Source organism: Ranitomeya variabilis, chromosome 6 (genome assembly GCF_051348905.1).
Source record: "Ranitomeya variabilis isolate aRanVar5 chromosome 6, aRanVar5.hap1, whole genome shotgun sequence".
NCBI classification, from domain to species: domain Eukaryota; kingdom Metazoa; phylum Chordata; class Amphibia; order Anura; family Dendrobatidae; genus Ranitomeya; species Ranitomeya variabilis.
The window spans coordinates 498113164-498131166 of NC_135237.1; the positions used below are offsets into that span (position 1 = coordinate 498113164).

The 18003-nt window shown below is 42.7% G+C and overlaps 1 protein-coding gene across 2 annotated transcripts in view; it reads right to left on the reverse strand.

Moving 5' to 3' along the window:
* Window positions 1–18003, reverse strand: part of MMP16 (matrix metallopeptidase 16) — a 234055-nt gene that overhangs the window by 68101 nt on the left and 147951 nt on the right. For both annotated transcript variants that reach the window (XM_077270784.1, XM_077270783.1), the window contains one exon: window positions 3187–3491. In XM_077270784.1, the coding sequence (XP_077126899.1) occupies window positions 3187–3491 (305 nt within the window). The remainder of the gene's footprint in view (window positions 1–3186; window positions 3492–18003) is intronic.

Consider the following 18003-nt stretch of genomic DNA (forward strand, 5'->3'; position numbering starts at 1 on the left):
ACAAAATGTTGAGCACCACTCCCCATTTATTCTTTCTTTTTACACAAGAAAATTATGTCAACATGTTTGGATTTCTACATTGGGAATATCTAACAAAAGGCAAAGAGTCTAAGTAAGTACCTTAAAATTATATAAATTTCAAATGCATAGAAAATGTCAGAGGCTGCAATGCCAAATAGAAAGTGCAGGAGATCCTGTGTAATATTAGACCACAGTAAAGCTACAGGCAGGTCTGTATATTTAAGACTGCTAAGATTAGACCATCTTTGCTAAAGTGCATCAAGTATAAGGTGCTGCAAACAAATGTGTGCATGCCAATACAAAAGACAGACAAGTGATAAAGACATACATGAGCTGAACAGGGTGTAATAAGGGTTCTCCCGCCACCCCAACGCACGTTTCGTGAGATAACTTCCTGAGTTCTTCACTTTTTAATAGTGACTTGAGTGACAGCAACAATGTACCAAAAATAACAAAACAGCATTGTAGAAAATCCCATGGGCCACACTGTATACTCGTTATGTTATCGCAAACAATTCTGATGTTGGATGATTTATTGAACAGGAAAGTTCCAATCTAACATATGTCATTTCATCTCAACATGCTGCCTGACAGATGCTTCAGAAAGATTGAAAACAATATTGTACAGCGTTCCATTTTCATTCTTTCTCAGAATGAAGAAAATTAAGTGCCAATCTTTCCCAACGTTCCTTATGAATGTGTGCAACCAGCCAGGATTCTCACCATTACAATTACAAAGGTAGACATGGTGTACTTACTTAACTGGAGGAAAATTTACAATGTACTGAATATCCGAATCCGAGACTCAAGTGATATTGGGCTTGAATTAGTGTAAAAAACAATTCTCTTCTTCTTCTTAGAGAAAACCAGCTTGAAAAGGGAATGGGCACTTTACATAATGTTCCCCAAGGAATAAGAAAATATTTTTTTTCCACAAGATGAAAACTGTCTCAAAGTGCCATTAACGTGGCAGTCGGGTTTTAAAGGGAATTTGTCAGCAGGATCAACCCTCTTAAGCTGTCTATATGGGCATGTAGGTCATAGGAAGCTGAATAAAATGATACCTTGATATCTGCGATCTGATGTGTTATTCTAGAGAAATCTAGGTTTTTAATATGTAAATGAGCTGTTAAGATCAATGGGCGGGACAGAGATCTCTAAGAGTCTACCTCTAGGGCTTATTTTAAATTAAAGGTGTGTTACCTGTGTGATGCATCTAACGACTGACAGTATGCTCTCCTGATCTTACTGCAGAGCTCTCTGTGATTACAACTAACACTTCATCAACTTACATCACACAGGCAGCCAACGTGGAGTGAGACAGCTGAACTGACAGCACAGTGAGAGGAAGCTACAACTTCAGATGTGTCTGAGATAAAACTCAACTCTGTAGTTATAATCACACACAGCTCTGCAGTGAGATCAGGAGAGAAGCCATTACATGTCTCACACTGCTAACGCCTCCTTTCATTTAAAATAAGCTCTGGAGGCAGATTCCTGTAGAGATCTCTGTCCCGCCCATTGATCTTAACAGCTCATTTACATATTAAAAAAAGGTAGATTTGTCTGGAATAACACATCAGATATCAAGCTATCATTTTATTCAGCTTCCTATGACCTATATGCCCATATAAACGGCTAAAATCTCTGCACCTTCCCCATCAGTCCAGTAGTATTCACTAGTCGGTATCTCACATACCGTACTTCATAAAAATCTCAACATATAAATGTATTTAGCTAGCTAAGACCTGATCAAGTTCTAAGGCTTCTTCTGGAGTGAAAATTACAGGGCAACCATGAAAATGGAATATGAGAAATCCCTATCTCCTGGCATTCCCTCCCTACCTACTGGTTTTGCAAAGTCAATATCCCACCATTATCTAACCAGAACCAAGCTTGTTCTGATAAAGTCTGAGGCCCCTGTTCATTAAGACTGGTGTTGTTCATACAATCTTAATGAAGGTCATGGTGGAGTAAGAGGCCCCTAATTTGTTAAGAGGTGCATGCTACTTAATGAATCATGCGCATCTTACAAGTGGCTGTGCCTCCGTGCGCCTCATCAGAAATCTTACTCCTGTCATGGACTTTAGTAAGATTTCTGGTGTAAACTTCACCACGTCTGATCATGGCTTAGATGGCTGGGGATTGTCACACCTATGCTCCTTATAATTTGGTGATGCTGACCAAAATGCCAAAAGTCACAAAACTTTTGCACAACTTAAAGTTCCGCAAAAGTTTTACAACTTTTCAAAGTATTTTACCCTAGTTTTCAACATAAACATTTTGATATAAAGACCACTAAAAGTCTATAACTGATCTGTCCACAGGATGAAGACTCTTTGGTCAGTCTTCTGACTTGAGACACTGGTAGGGTGGCCATTTAAAAATATTTACTGTTGCCCCATGTTCTGACAGAGGAACTAATTTCTACTCTATCTCCACCTTCTTTCTTGTCATGGGGAGGACCCAAATTATGTGAGACAGCTTTGCCGTCTGCAGCATGGGAATGGGGCATTGAAACAGAAACTGGCTGGGATGTGGAGGTAACCGTGAGCTCCACCGATCTGGCAGGCTTTAGAGAAGCATTTATAAGCTCTATATTAAAGAGCTTTAAAGCACTGCACATGTTCAGCCACCGGCGCTAAACCCCCGCAGTGGCCGGTTCCCTAGGCAACGTGCCCTAACCAAACTATTGCTTGTTTTTACAAGTACTACACAACTATGGCCATCAACGAAGACGGGAATAACTTTTCTTGAGTAATATTTTAACGTTTATGCCATATGGTAAATATTTCTCAGGTGTTGGACTCAGAAATTGCTATAAATCCAATGAAGAATACTGTAGCACCTCCATCTAAGACCTAAACCTCACAGATATCTGGACGGCTGACATGGTCTTAAAAGAAAAATCACTAAAACTACATATTTTCCCAGTTTTAGTTTTCATTACAGAAATAATATTTACTTAGCCTTGGAATACTGTTTGCCATACTGTGACCTGAGCATGTTCGGTGGCTTTTGGAAGATTTGGGATAAGGTTGGTAATTGTCTTGTGGAGTAAAAGAAGCCAAGGAGAAAATCAATATTCATTAGAAAGCATATAAAATATATATAGAAGAACACATGCCTAGGAGAAGATGTGGATTTTGTAGTTTCCAAACTTACCATCATGATTGGGATTTCCTAAGGTCCAAGGTTCATCAGAGTCAAAATGCGTATCTCCTCCTATTCCAGGTCCCGGAAAGTAAGCATGGGCCAAAAATCCCCCTTCTCCGTCAAATGGTGAGCTATCTCCATGGAATCCTGACGCAAAGATGATGGTGATGTCCACTTCCCGTTTGCCATTTTCTAACTCATTGTATGGAACTTCTTCAAATGTCAAAGGAGTTACATTCTGCCAGACATCAAAGGCACGGCGAATGGCTTTACGCGTTTCGGTGTCTCCCACTTTTGGAGTGACGTTCTTTATGCTACAAAAATAGAAATAAAAAAGCAATTAAGTATTGACCAAATAAATACCATAGCAGCAGCCAAATGCCGAATTTATTTATAACGATATGTATAAAAGTAGGTTAGTAGCATAATTCTAGGCACAGCTAAAATACAGCAGATGGCAGATTTAATAATGAATAAAAAGCAGCCGGATGTTAGGGGCTGGTACACATGGAGCGTTTGTGGTGCACTTTTTGTTCTGATTTTTATCCGCATGTTTTCTGCTTTAAAATAAGCAACTACAACATTCTCTGATTATTCTGGTTTTGCTACATATTTTTACTTTATCTGATGCATTTTTAGTTAAAGCTCCATTTTTTCATGCACATTTTTTAGAAACGCAGTAGAAACGCATCAATTTTGCACTTTAAAACGTAACTGTGCTTTTTTATATGCATTTTTTTTCCGGCTTCCCACAGCAGCCTATGTAGAAAATAAATGCACCAAAAATGCACAGTTCAACAGCGTCTTTAGATGCACCGTGGCCATAAAATCACATCCACTTTGCTTGGACATTTAAACACAGATTTGCTGCACACAAAAAAACACAACAGAGAAAATGCCGCGTTTTCGTTATGTGGGAACATGGCCTAGAATATCTCAGTGACGGGTTGGGGTACGGGACTTTCTGATGTATCTGAGCTGAGTTTGGAATTCGTCCACTGTAAATTCAGTGTAGTTTTCCATAGGATTTCAAGAACTTAAAGAATTAAAAAGCAGCGACTTGGAAAATTTATTTATGCATCATGAGCCCCGAATATCTACTTCGTATGCATGAAAACTCACTCAGGTAGGAAAGATTGGTTAGCTTTAGGCACGTCACATATCTCTCACTGTAGAAATAGTCAGTTAATTGCATAGAGGTATGGCTGTCACTCTTGGATGCATTCTAGCTCGGCTACATCAGGAAAAAAAAATCAGTGACTGCAGATGAGCTGCACTATGTAAAGGGAGTATGAAGTAGTCTGAACTCCTCTCCAGCTAAGGCTGCTTGGTCAGTCCCTCTTTCTTTGCTCTGAAGCACAGTCTGTCCAAATTAGGTACTATGTATAATCAAAAGAATTTAGGAATCAGTTCATTGAAAAATAACCGCCTTCAGAGCAAAATATGAGCAAACCAGTGAGTATAAATGGACTACTACCATGTTTCTCCAAAAATAAGTCTTAACTTGAAAATAAGCCCTAGCACGATTTTGCAGGATTTTTGGAGTATGATTGAACTATAAGCCCTAGCTACCATCAGGGCTAGAGTTGCGGGGAATGTGGGTGGCAAACTGAGAAATTGCCCAGAGACCCAAACTCACTCATGAGCCCCCAGCATTTCTATTCTGAGGTTGAAACAGTTTAAGGACCTTTGGTGACATCACGGTCATGGTACCATGATGTCATCAAAGATCCTTTAACTGTAGTAGTCTAGAGGAATTGAAGAGGAGACAGGCTAGTATGCAGGGCCACTATTAGGAAGGAACTGAGCAATTTCTCAGGGCCCCCATTCTCTTATGGGCAGCCAGCATTTCTATTTGAGGATAATACAGCTTAAAGATCTTTGCTAACATCCCTAACTCATCTCTTCAACCTATCACTAACAACTGGTGTTTTCCCCTCAAGCTTTAAACATGCCTCAATCACACCTATCCTCAAAAAGCCCTCTCTTGACCCATCCTCTGTATCTAGCTATCGCCCTATATCACTTCTCCCCTATGCCTCAAAACTACTGGAACAACACGTCCATCTTGAACTGTCCTCCCATCTCTCTTCTTGCTCCCTCTTCGACTGCTTACAATCAGGCTTCTGGTCACACCACTCCACTGAGACTGCCCTAACTAAGGTCACCAATGACCTATTAACCGCCAAGAGCAAGCGGCACTTCTCTATCCTCCTCCTCCTGGACCTGTCCTCTGCCTTTGACACAGTGGACCATTCCCTATTATTACAGACCCTCTCATCCCTTGGCATCACAGACTTGGCCCTATCCTGGATCTCATCATACCTAACTGACCGAACATTCAGCGTCTCCCATTCACACACCACCTCCTCACCTCGCCCCCTATCTGTCGGAGTCCCGCAAGGTTCAGTTCTAGGGCCCCTGCTCTTCTCCATTTACACCTTTGGCCTGGGACAGCTCATAGAATCTCACGGTTTTCAGTATCATCTCTATGCTGATGATACACAGATCTACATCTCTGGACCAGATATCACCATCCTACTAACCAGAATCCCTCAATGTCTATCCAATATTTCATACCAGCCCTGTCCTGGTATGCATGGCTCCCCCATCCCTGTCCAGGTATGCATGGCTCCCCCGTCCCTGACCTGGTATGCATGGCTCCCCTGTCCAGGTATGCATGGCTCCCCCATCCCTGTCCTGGTATGCATGGCTCCCCCGTCCCTGACCTTGTATGCATGGCTCCCCCATCCCTGTCCAGGTATGCATGGCTCCCCCCCCCATCCCCGTCACATGCTTCCTATTACAAAAAAAAGCAAAAAAACATCCTACTCACCCACCTGCTCGCCCTCGCAGCATCTCGTCCGGCTCCCAGCAGCTTTTCCTGTGCAGAGCGATCATGTGGCACCGCTCATTAAGGTAATGAATATTCCCTCCATGTCTATGGGAGAGGAGAGAGGTACATATTCATTACTTTAATGAGCGGGGCCACGTGATTGCTCGGCACAGGAGGAGCTGCTGGAAGCTGGAACCAAAGAGATGCAGGGCACGCTGGAGGGTGAGTAGGATATCTTCTGGAAACCGGCGGCTGCAGCTGTCTCTGTGCGTGCTATTAGAGAAATGAATATTCATTTCTCTTTAGCAGCGGTACAGGCTTTAGCCACAGCCTCCGGCTCCTGCCTCTGAGACCCGCTGCTCCGCCACTGCCACTCCCCCTCCATCTTCTGGGACAATGACTCAAGTATAAGCACAAAAAAATGTGCTGAAAAACCTCGGCTTCTACACGAGTATATACCGTATATACTTCTCATCTCTGAGGCAGTGAGCCTGCAATCTGCTGGTTCTCTGCATACTAATAAGGAGTGCTGCCGGACTCTTTATGAGCTTAGGAGTCCGGGATACACACAATGCAGAGCATGGACCATCTGTGCACATTTACTAAACGTGAGTTCAGAGATAAGAATTCCATTGTTGGACAGTCTATATTTTCAGTTGTCCACACATTTCTGCTGCTCAGGGTCGATTTTAATGGTGATAGATTCCGCTTAATATTAAATGCAAATTAGTTAGTTAAATGCATAATTAGTTTGAATGCAAACTTTAGATTTTTTAAAGGCAACTAAAATAGGGAATGTTATGGTGCCATATCATAGGATTATATGGTAGGATCCTCAGATGACTGCAAGGTTAAAACATTCTCAGCTACTTTCAGAACTTCCAAGGAAGGGTACAGAAAGGGCCACCCATGCATCATCAACTCTTTATTCCTGATGGAGCATGATGGTCCCAGAAGTGGGACTTGCATCTATCATATATTTTTTGCATATTATCTAGATATTCCATAAATGTCCAGAAATATAAAACTGCTTCAATACTAGCCACTAAAAAATAGTATGATAAAAGTCTACCATAAAGGCTGCTGGAACCTTTACACTACAACAGAAGATTTCTTTACCTTCATAAGAATAGAACATCTCAAAAAAATGGTGGAGATTTTTACTCCAGAAATGTTACTCCAAGACATTGATTGGAGTAACATTTATGGCGAGATGTACACCACTGATAAGGGGCACCAAATTCATTAAGTGGCGTACAGCTATTAACGAATTTGGTTCTTGCTATTCCTGCATGCCCCTCATTAAAGGCCTGTCCTAATTATTGGGGCCTATGTGCCTTTGCACAGACTCTCCACAAACAGCTTTGTCCTGTACAAAGAGCTTTGCAATATTATTAGCCCTATGAATTATAAAGAAAACATGCTGTAGATGGATGTGTAAATGACATCAATTAGCAACATTGTTTATGTGGAAATCTTTATTCTGTAATTAGGATTTTCCTCGGCCAGTAATATTTCACCATTGTAATATCGATTTTCAGAAAGTGCCATAAGTATCTTGTTCCCCAGCAGTTCCTGTGTTTTATGCTTCTGCACAAAATATTGGATCTTGTTATCTGGCATGATCAGTCTCATCATCCCACAGGAATCAATAAATGTTGTGTCTGACAGTGGCGTGATCTACCTATTCATCAGAACAGATCTCATATCCTTTGTGTGTCAGCCCCGGTGATGGTGATGAAGGCTTTGTCTCCAGCGTAATGTGCTGCCACTGCCGACAGACTCTCCTTTTTATGTCGGAGAACTGGACCCACAGTGAAAATATACACACAAAGAATTCTTAATTATTAAAAGGCGGCAAATCTGGATTTTGTTCAGCTGAGCTTGTAATCTGAAATCAAGCCGATACGGTGAAGAGCAGGTCTGACAACCAGGATAGGAGCTCAGCATCAGGACATGGACTGCCAATGGCCGAGCTGTTGGAGTGATTAATGGCGGGGTCACACGAGCGTATCACACGGCCGAGCGCTATTCAATGTTTTATTGGACAGCAGTGGGCCCAATGTTATACTATGGGGCAGTGCGGATCAGCGATTATTTCCTCATGCTGCGAGACTCGGCTCACACGCACCAATACAAGTCTATGGGTGAGTGTGAAACATCAGTCAGATGTCATCCCAGTGCAGCCCGATATACGCCGAGACAGGCAACGGAGGAGATGGAGAAATTACTTTCTCCATCTCCTCCACACCTGTGCTGCCATTTTCTGATGCGAGAGGCTCGGAGCACAGAGAACTGACACTTGGCTCACTCTCGCAGCAGAGCTGGAGCCGAGCCTCATTAGCATATTACATCCAATACTCTCGCTTCGGATGCTATACACTGGTGTGACTCCAGCCTAAAGGGGTTGTCCGGGCTTAAGCTTCATCTCAGGTGCAGTCGCTCTGTGTGACTGCAGACTTGTGAATCCTTACATTGTGCACTGAGCGCTGTGAGAATTCTCCAGTGCCGGCGCAGGAGCATGCAGTCGTGTGACCACAAGCATGTGATTTGCAGTCATGTGACCACGTCTCAGCTAGATGGGAGAGGCCTCACACAATGCAAGAGTGTTGAAAGATGCCGGACACAGTCTAGTAGGAATGTGGCTGGAAGTATGCATAATGTACATGACCACCCGCTCCTGGCGCCGGAGAATCCTCACAGTGCGCATTGCAAGCCATGTGAGAATTTATGAGTCTGCACACCTCCATAGAAACGGAAAACTTCTCAGTGCTCTTAGATTATCATATACAAGACCTTTGTGAACCCTTATCCCAAAAAATCCCCCCCAAAAATTCTCTCTTTATAATTAATTAACTGGAAGTTGTTAATGTCTTCCAGGTTACAGATACAGAGGAGATGCTGCCCGGTCACAGTCTTATATAAACTATTTGAACCCCTTATTCATTTTTTTAGCACAGGTAATGTTTCTACTTGTGAAGAATGCCATATCGGTGTGAGGAGACTTAGAGGCCATGCAATGCCCTTCGGAGAAATTAAAAATGCTAATTATCTCCTCAGAGAGGAAGAGAACTTGAATTCCATAACCACCTATTGGATGTAGCAATCCTAAAAGTCAGCATTGACCCTTTATGAGCCGTGCCACGACTTAGAATAAAAGCCAAACCAGACACTATTTGCAGATACAAGTTTCGGGTTGTTTTCACCTCACCAGTGCAAGGTAAGAGGTCTAATTTGGCTGGGTGGGAGAGACCCTGATGAAGGTCTAAGGGGAAACATAATATTATTAATACTGCACCAAACATTTCAACAGTAATACAGCTTATTTAAGAATTGTCCGTTGGGCCTTTTCTCTGTCATTTCTCTCAGTAGTGCACTGGGGTGGTGTCCTGCTGTGAATTCTGTTGTGGGTTCTGCTCTTAGGCTCCCTCCGGTGGTTATAAGTGGTAGTGCTGCTGTTTGTCCTTCACAACAGTCATCAGCTGCTTCCACTTTGGACGGGGCTATTTAGTCTGGCTCCTTCCTTTATTGAGTGCCAGTTGTCCATTGTTTTCTAGGGATCCACATCTCTGCTTGGTTTCTCCTTCTGGATTGTCCAAATCATCAAAGATAAGTCCTGGCTCTGTTTTTGCAGTCCACATGCGGTGGACTTAATAGTTCTGTGAATTGCTATGTTTTTTCTTGTCCAGCTTTGTCTGTGTTAAGATTTATTCAGCCAAGTTGGAAGCTCTGGAGTCACAGAGTTACCCTCCATGCCTTTAGTTAGGTGTGGAGATTTTTGTATTCTCTGTGGTGGATTTTGATTTTGTAGTATTTTTTATACTGACCGCACAGTACTCTTTCCTGTCTTTTCTTTCTAGGTAGCGTGGCCTCCTTTGCTAAATTCTGTTTTCAGTCTGCGTTTGTAATTTCCCTCTCCTCTCACAGTCAATATTTGTGGGGGGCTGCCTTTGGGAATTTTCTCTGAGGCAAGATAGTATTCCTGTTTCTTCCTTTAGGTGTAATTAGTCCTCCGGCCGTGACGAGGTGTCTAGGGAGTGACAGGAACAACCCACGGCTACTTCTAGTTGATGTGTTAAGTTCAGGGTCTGCGGTCAGTATAGAGGCCACCTACTCCAGAGCTCGTCCATGCTGCTCCTAGGCCACCAGTTCATAACAGTGTCCCCACTCAAGTAAGGAGCAGTCCAAGTGCATTGACACACCCCCAGTGCACTTCTAGCCTGATTTGCATATAACTTCTACACTCAATTTCTTATGATTGGCACATCACATCTCTACAAAAAAAGGTATCGTTTTTATTGGGAGACGATGGCCTACAAAGTGGAATCCCTACTGCCATATTTAAAGATGCGCTGACAGTTTCCTTTAACACTTTTTACCATGATTATAAATGTCTCCATCATTCCACGTAATACAACTCTTGGATATAATTGCCGTAATCATTAACATCACGTCTTCCACGTCACCTTAGATGACTCCAGTGTGAATTCATAATCACTTATTTTCGCTCGAGCTTTCCTTCGCTTGCTTTTCTGCAGTATCATGAGAAGTCGGAGCTGCTCGTGTCACTCCTTATAGTAAGTCGGTCTAGTAAAGATGTCTCAATGTCTACTGGAAATACGCAGTGACAACACTTGCATGTCATCCTTTCACGTCGCAGAGAAGAGCAGCAGGGAGATTAAAAGCCGTAGTGTCGATATACGTGGATGTGCCGAGCGGTGGAGCGCGCTCGTCCAAGCTCCGCTGCATCGAGAAGCGGCTCCCGTAAACACCAGGCTTCCTAATCAGTTAATTAGGGGGATTCTACATGATTTGTCAGGGTCTCATAAAAATAAAAGGCTTACAGTTCTCTATGATTTGTTACACCTGAATCTTTTCATTCCAGCTGGCATCAATCAAAGCTTAGCTGAAACGCGGGCATTTGCTGGGGTTTTCTGGCGCACAGTATGGCTTATTGAAATAAATGAATTGCTTCTAGTCAAATATAGATTTCATTTTCTGCTCCTCTCTTTTTCCTCCAGACACTTCCCATTGGGTTATTTCATTAATCTTTTCGCAGTTTGTCTGCTTGTTAATCTCGAACCTTTGAAAGCTCCGGCCCCAGCATGTGAATCAATAAAACAAAATTATTCATTGTGCATGTGTAAAGCATTACTGATCGCATCCAGCCAACAAACTTTTATACTTTCAACATTAATTTATAAACTTATACAGGATATTTAGTTCCAAAAACCATATATGGGGGGCATGTATATAGTGGGGGGGTCCTCTGCTTGAGATCTTCTCTGTGTAGCGGGTCTTTCCCCATGGAGGACTGTACTGTCGGGTATGTGCACACGTTCCGTAAAATCTGCTGCAAATACTGATGTGTAGGCAGCATAAAATACATGCGTTTTTGATGCTTTTTTAGCATGCATTTTTTATGTCTTTTTCCTATTTATTAGTATGCGTGACACTTGACATGTTGCAGATTTGCAAGGAAAAAATAAGCAATGTATGCACAAGGCTCCAGGAGTCTCATTCCTATTGCCGGTAATAGGAAATCCTTCAGTTTTTGCGACAAATATGCACAGAAAAACAACGCAAAAAAAGTGACAAAACTGCAATTTGTGCATGTGGTCAGGTCATTTTTGCTACATAACTAATGCCGTTAAGACAAACATCCCAAACAATACAATGGTAGATTTAGATTTTGTTCACCCTTTAATCCTACTGAGATATATATTTTTTCACATTTTTGTTTTTTCAGGATATTATATGGTGAAGAGAATGGAGACATTCAAAACTCGTCTCGCAAAAAATAAGCCCTCAAACAGCTATGTGGAAAGAAAAACTAAAAAGTTACGACTTTAGAAGAAGGTTTGGAAAAGAAAATGGATGTGTACAAAAAAAAAATTAAGAATTGCTGGATTGGGAAGCAGTTGAAGGATCTGCTAAAGAGCCACGGCAGCGTTTTTATTATTGCACCGCTGGAGTGGAGCTGTAAGGCCGGGGTCACACTTGTGTGTGCAATGTGAGAAACTCGCACGAGTCTCTCGCATCAATACCCAGCACTGCCGCCGGCACTCGGGACCGGAGCGTGCGGCTCTATGTATTTCTATGCAGCTGAACGCTCCGGTCCCGAGTGTCGGCAGCAGTACCGGGTATTTCTCGCATTGCACTCGCAAGCGTGACCCGTAATGTAATTCTCCTGCCCGCTGTCTTATACGCACCCGCCGTCGCCTTCATCCTTTTCCAGTGTTGCTCTCGTCGGTCTCCATCGAAAAGTGAGTTGCCGGCAGCTCCAGTGTTTCATGGAGCGGCGTAGACGTCACTTTTTAATACCAGTCTATGAGAGACTCGTTCTGGCTCTCGTTGAGTTGCATTGAGAGCTTGTGATGTAAACTTCTGACTTTCATCCAGTCAGAAGTTACAGACACAAGATGGCACAGCAGGACCGGAGAAGCGTCAGTACAAGGTGAAGCCACAGGAAGGTGAGTATAATAGGGGCAGGAGACTTACATTTAAAAGGTCACTACAGCGCTGAAAAAAAACCTGCTGGAGTGGTGCTTTAATAATGTCTTGGTGTCGGATACACCCTGACATGTCTGGTGAAGTCCTTGCCTCAATTTCGTCAAAGCCATTTTGGTGGCAAGAGGGGGATGTCCACAGTATTAGGCGGGTGGTCTTCATGTCACCACTAATGGGTTGTAGAGTTCTTACTTCTGGTAAAATATCCTCTAATTACCCAATCATCGTATTCAATATGTTAATTGCTATTCTGCACGATTATTAATTATTCCCTCTAAGAACTGAGAGCAGATGAGTTTTGTGAGTATCAGCTGTCATTAATAGCTGCCAGAATAGTGTCATAGAAATGCTGGTAAAAAATGTCATCTCCAGGATGTGATTGCACAGAGCCTACATGGATATCCCTCTGTGGGATATCCTTACGATAGACGTATAATCAGGAAATCAGCTGGAACGCGTGCTCATAAAGTTGATAAGTGAACGGTATTTTTTTTTTCAGTCTCGTGGGAAAAAAAGACTCCGCTGGCAGGACCGCACGGAAATGTGTGCAATGGTAGATACATCATAATTCCTCTCGCACTAATCTATAACACAGGCTTTCCCTACAGGGTTCTTCACTCCAAATACAGTTTTCAATATCTTCATTTTCTCAGGCTATGAAAATTCATACAATTTGTTAATCAGTCAGTCCTGCAACCGAAAGCCCCAAGAATCTTGATAATGAATGTCTCCTAGGCTCTACCAGGTGGGGTGGTTTTCAGAAGATCAATTTGTCACAATAGAGAATTCCTATGCTTGTACGTCGACATCTGCACGAGAACTGAAGGCCGGCTCAAGAGAAAGGCCCTGTTGTTTCTGAGATTATGGAGGTACAAGACCTTCATTCATCTCTTCTTGAACACGTCATCAACATTATGTGTGACCTATTAATTAAACCCAATGCATGCCCATATAGACATACATAGCTCTGCTACATGCACATAGACATACATAGCTCTGCTACATGCCCATATTGACATACATATATATACACATACACAGCTCTGCTACATGCCCATAGACATACACAGCTCTGCTGTATGCACAAAGACATACACAGCTCTGTTGCATGCACATAGACATACACAGCTCTACTACAAACATACTACATGCACAAATACACATACACAGCTTTGCTACATGCCCATAGACATACACAAAATTGCTACATGCCCATAGACATACACAGCTCTGCTATATGCACATATAGAACTACACACACACATTATACATTACCACATCTTGCAGTTCCTGATTGGGACATGTACGGAGGATGCAGCAGCAGAGCATTTGCAGGACCTTCCACTTGATTAACTCAAGCACCTTTTAAATCACATGACCTGAAAGGTCCTGGAATTAATTGTAAAGAAGGTCCTGCAATTGCTCAACGCCTGCAACCTCCATTCAGTCCCGGTTGCTTCCTCTCTTGCTCTGCACTGATCACATAGATCTGTTTCAGACAGGAGAGAGAACAGCTCTGTCAGTGATCAGGGAGGATGCAGTATCAGTGTTCCCTTCCATCACAGGAAGCTGCATCCGGACTATAAGATGCAGACACTTTTTAACAAGAGTTTTCTTGTTAAAAATGAGTCTTATAGTCTGAAAAATAGTGAATTTCTAAAAGTGGTATTGACATGAATTTCTTAGTAAGTTTTGCAACAATAAGGTTGTGAAGATCTTGAGAAAGCTCACTGGTTTTACCCATCACGGAATGTTTTTTTTGGCACCTTAGTAATGAGACACCTTTTTATAGGACATCAGTTGAACTAGCTGATATTTTTTTCACTAAGTGGCAAGATTGCTTTCTAATTACTGATAGATTTCAGCTGGTGTCATGACTTTCCATGGCTTTTTGCATCTCATGTACAAAATACCTTTTCCCTGTATCATTTCTCATTATTAAACATAACTTAATTGATGGACGTCTATGGTTTAAAGGGAACCTGTCACCCCCCACCTGTCAGGTGTTTGTAACTAAAAGAGCCATCTTGTGCAGCAATAATGCTGCATTCTGACAAGGTGGCTCTTTTAGTTCTTGTTCCTGCCACTGCTGAAAGAATATCAAATTTGTCCCTCATACCGTGAAATCGCCACGGGGGCAGGTCTTTTCCCCTAACACAGACGCACCACAGCTGTCACTCAGGGCCTCTGCGCGCCGCCTCCTCTTCCTACATTAGCGTCCCCGGCGCCTGCGCTGTAAGTTCGAAGGGCAGTGCAACTGCTTTTTTTTTTTCAGGCATGCGCAGTTGCTGCCTCTCTGACCTTTCCTGACGCCTGCGCACTGCAGTACTTTGCTCTGCCCTCAACAGGGCAGACAAAGTACGCCTGCGCAGGAGCCGCAGCTTGAATACAAGAAGAGGGAGGCCCCGGACCGGACCGCGACACCCATTGGACCCAGATCGCAGCGGGACCGTCCCTGGGTGAGTATAATCTAACCTCTTTTTCTCATCTTTCAGGATACATCGGGGGCTTATCTACAGCATTACAGAATGCTGTAGATAAGCCCCTGATGCTGGTGGGCTTAGCTCATCTTCGATTTTGGGGGTGACAGGTTAACTTTAACTCAGGAAGAGTTCAGAAATCAATATTTTGTGGAATAACCATGATTTTTAATCACAGCTTTCATGCGTCTTGGCATGCTTTCCACCAGTCTTTCACACTGCTTTTGGGTGACCTTATGCCACTCCTGGTACAAAAATGTAAGCAGTTCTTCTTTGTTTGATGGCTTGTGACTATCAATTTTCCTCTTGATTACATTCCAGAGGTTTTCAATGGGGTTCAGGTCTGGAGATTGGGCTGGCCATGACAGGGATTTGATGTGGTAGTCCTTCATCCACACCTTGATTGACCTAGCTGTGGGGCATGGCACATTGTCCTGCTGGAAAAAAACAGTCCCGAGAGTTGGGGAACATTGCCTGAGCAGAAGAAATCAACTGTTTTTTCCAGGATAACCTTGTATGCGGCTTGGTTCATACGTCCTTCGCAAAAAACAACCTGCCCAATTCCAGCTTTACTGAAGCTAAAAACGCTGCATGTGAATGTGATCTTAATTACCATATATCCCAGCCACTCCCCTGAATATTCCATTTGTTTCTTTGTAATACACCATACGGTTCCAGAGATGTGGGCATTTTCATTTAGTGCACCCAATAGGCAAGTTTTTATGTTTTTTTGCAAGAGGACGAGGCTCCGCGGATTTTCTGGGGACTTGTCTTTAGGCTGATCTGTTTCATTTTCCTGTGAGCAATGCCCCCTTGTAAAGACCATAAAAGTCAGTACTAAATGAAAATGCTCCTATCTATTGAACCGTATGGAGGATTTAAAAAAAGAAAAACATTAACATTTTAGTCGCAATGCTTCTTTAAATAAGAGCAAAAACTGGCCACTTTGACCTGGTGACAGGTCCTCGTTAGCATAACTGTACGTGTCACTGCTGGACAGTCACTACTGGGCAGGCAAGAGGAAAACTAAGACAGGACTCTATTATGATTAATCGGCCAAAGGTGGCTCATAATATTAAAGCACCACTCCAGCATTTTTTTTATTGAACCGCTGGAGTGGTGCTTTAAATGTCCTGCCCCCTGTCTCATAATCACCTGTAGCTGCCTTCGTCGTTTTCTAGCTTCGCTCCCATTGGTCTCCGGTGATGGTGACCTGCCGGCAGCTCCAGTGTTTCATGGAGCGAAACAGACGCCACTTTTATATTTATCTCTAACAGCCTCGTTATTATTATTATTTATTGTTATTTGTACAATAACAATTTGTCATGAATCCACACCGCTGCCACCAATTTGTCACGATTCACACCGTGACCGTCACCCCTACGTCACGGATCGGGGTGACTTTAGGCCAACAGACGGCTATCACATGTGCAGGGGGCTTATCTTAGGTATCCCTCCACTGCTACAATGTTATGAAAAAAACCACACACAAGGCTATTGACCTCCTAGTTTACAGTTTGTTCTGGCTAGTCAGAAGTTACGGGCACAAGATGGCGCCGTGGGACAGGAGCGGTGTGGGTAAAAGGTGTAGACGCCAGAGGGTGAGTATAAGAACGGGGGCGGGGGGGGCTTACATTTAAAGCGCCACTTCGGCACTGAAAAAACCCAGCTGGAGTGGGGCTTTGAAGGATTTCAAGGTTGGACATTGTTAATAGATGTAATTAGTGTTGACACTAGCTGACACATTGACCCCGATTAAGACTGATGTTGCTCACAATAGTCTTGATGATGGGGCATGTTGGGTTTTATTGCGCCTGATTCCATAAGAGGCTCACGCCTCTTCATGAATCAGGCGCGTTTTAGTACTGGTGTGTTCCACCGTGCACCTCGCCTCAAATATTACTCTCCAGTCAGTGACTAGAGTAAGGTATCGTCAAGGCCTGGAGTAATTTGGACTATTTGTGGGAATAGGTAGGCCAAATCTCACCATGAATTAGACCAGTGGGCATCGCCAATCCCTGCCCCGCCACCATCCTGCCCAAGGTCCGCCTATTTTGAAACTGGCTTTGAAAAAGCTAAAAGTCACAAAATGCTACTGCATCCTCTTGTTGCACAAAAATATTGCATTTTTTCAAAGTGTTTTGTTCCAAATTTCTGGTAAAACCCTGACTGGGGCCCCTTATGTTAAATATTAACAAAGGGGTTTCTCATAACATACGTTTATAGCATATAAGTATAGTATATGGAAAAAATGAGGGACTGGTGGAGGTCCAACAACTCCCGGTAATTCTCCATTATAATGGCATATATAGAACAGGAGAACATGATCAGGTTATGTTCACACAATGAGTTTTGTGTCCCAGTAACACGGTGTTCTTTTGAAAACCACAGCCAGAAATTCGTTTTTTACTCTAATTTCAGAAAATTTCAACAAAAAACTGCAGTGTGATCGAATCGTGTGAACAAACCCTCACTGACTGACCCAGGTGGACACATTTTTGTTAGAAGGGTAAAACACAAGAAATTGTTCTTGGGGAAACGAGAAATTTATGTAGGGCAGACTTGATTAGAAAATATATTTACACCGTATATTTCAGTTTCTTCACAAGTTTGAGAACTGACACATCCGAGCGACTGTCTTTCCATCATCTAAGAACAGCCAAACAATTGTCTCTGCGATAACTCTTCCTTATGAGATGTCTATGTAGCATTAGTTAACTCCATGTAATTAACTTGAGAGCTTCAATCAATTTTTTAAAGACCCAGACTTTATCAAGTTCACACCAAAGCTATAAAAAATCTCATTACAGTAATCTGTAAATGAGAATGACAGACGTAAAGAATAGAAAGCCAGCAGGAAAAATCCAAATCAACAATCCTCCTATCCAGCAGGTTCTCCTCCACCGGTCCTTTAATAAAGCAGCATTTATAGGCCTGGAATATTCTCTCTTTCTGAAAGTAAAGCTATCACTGTCATATTGGACAGATTTTAAGACAATA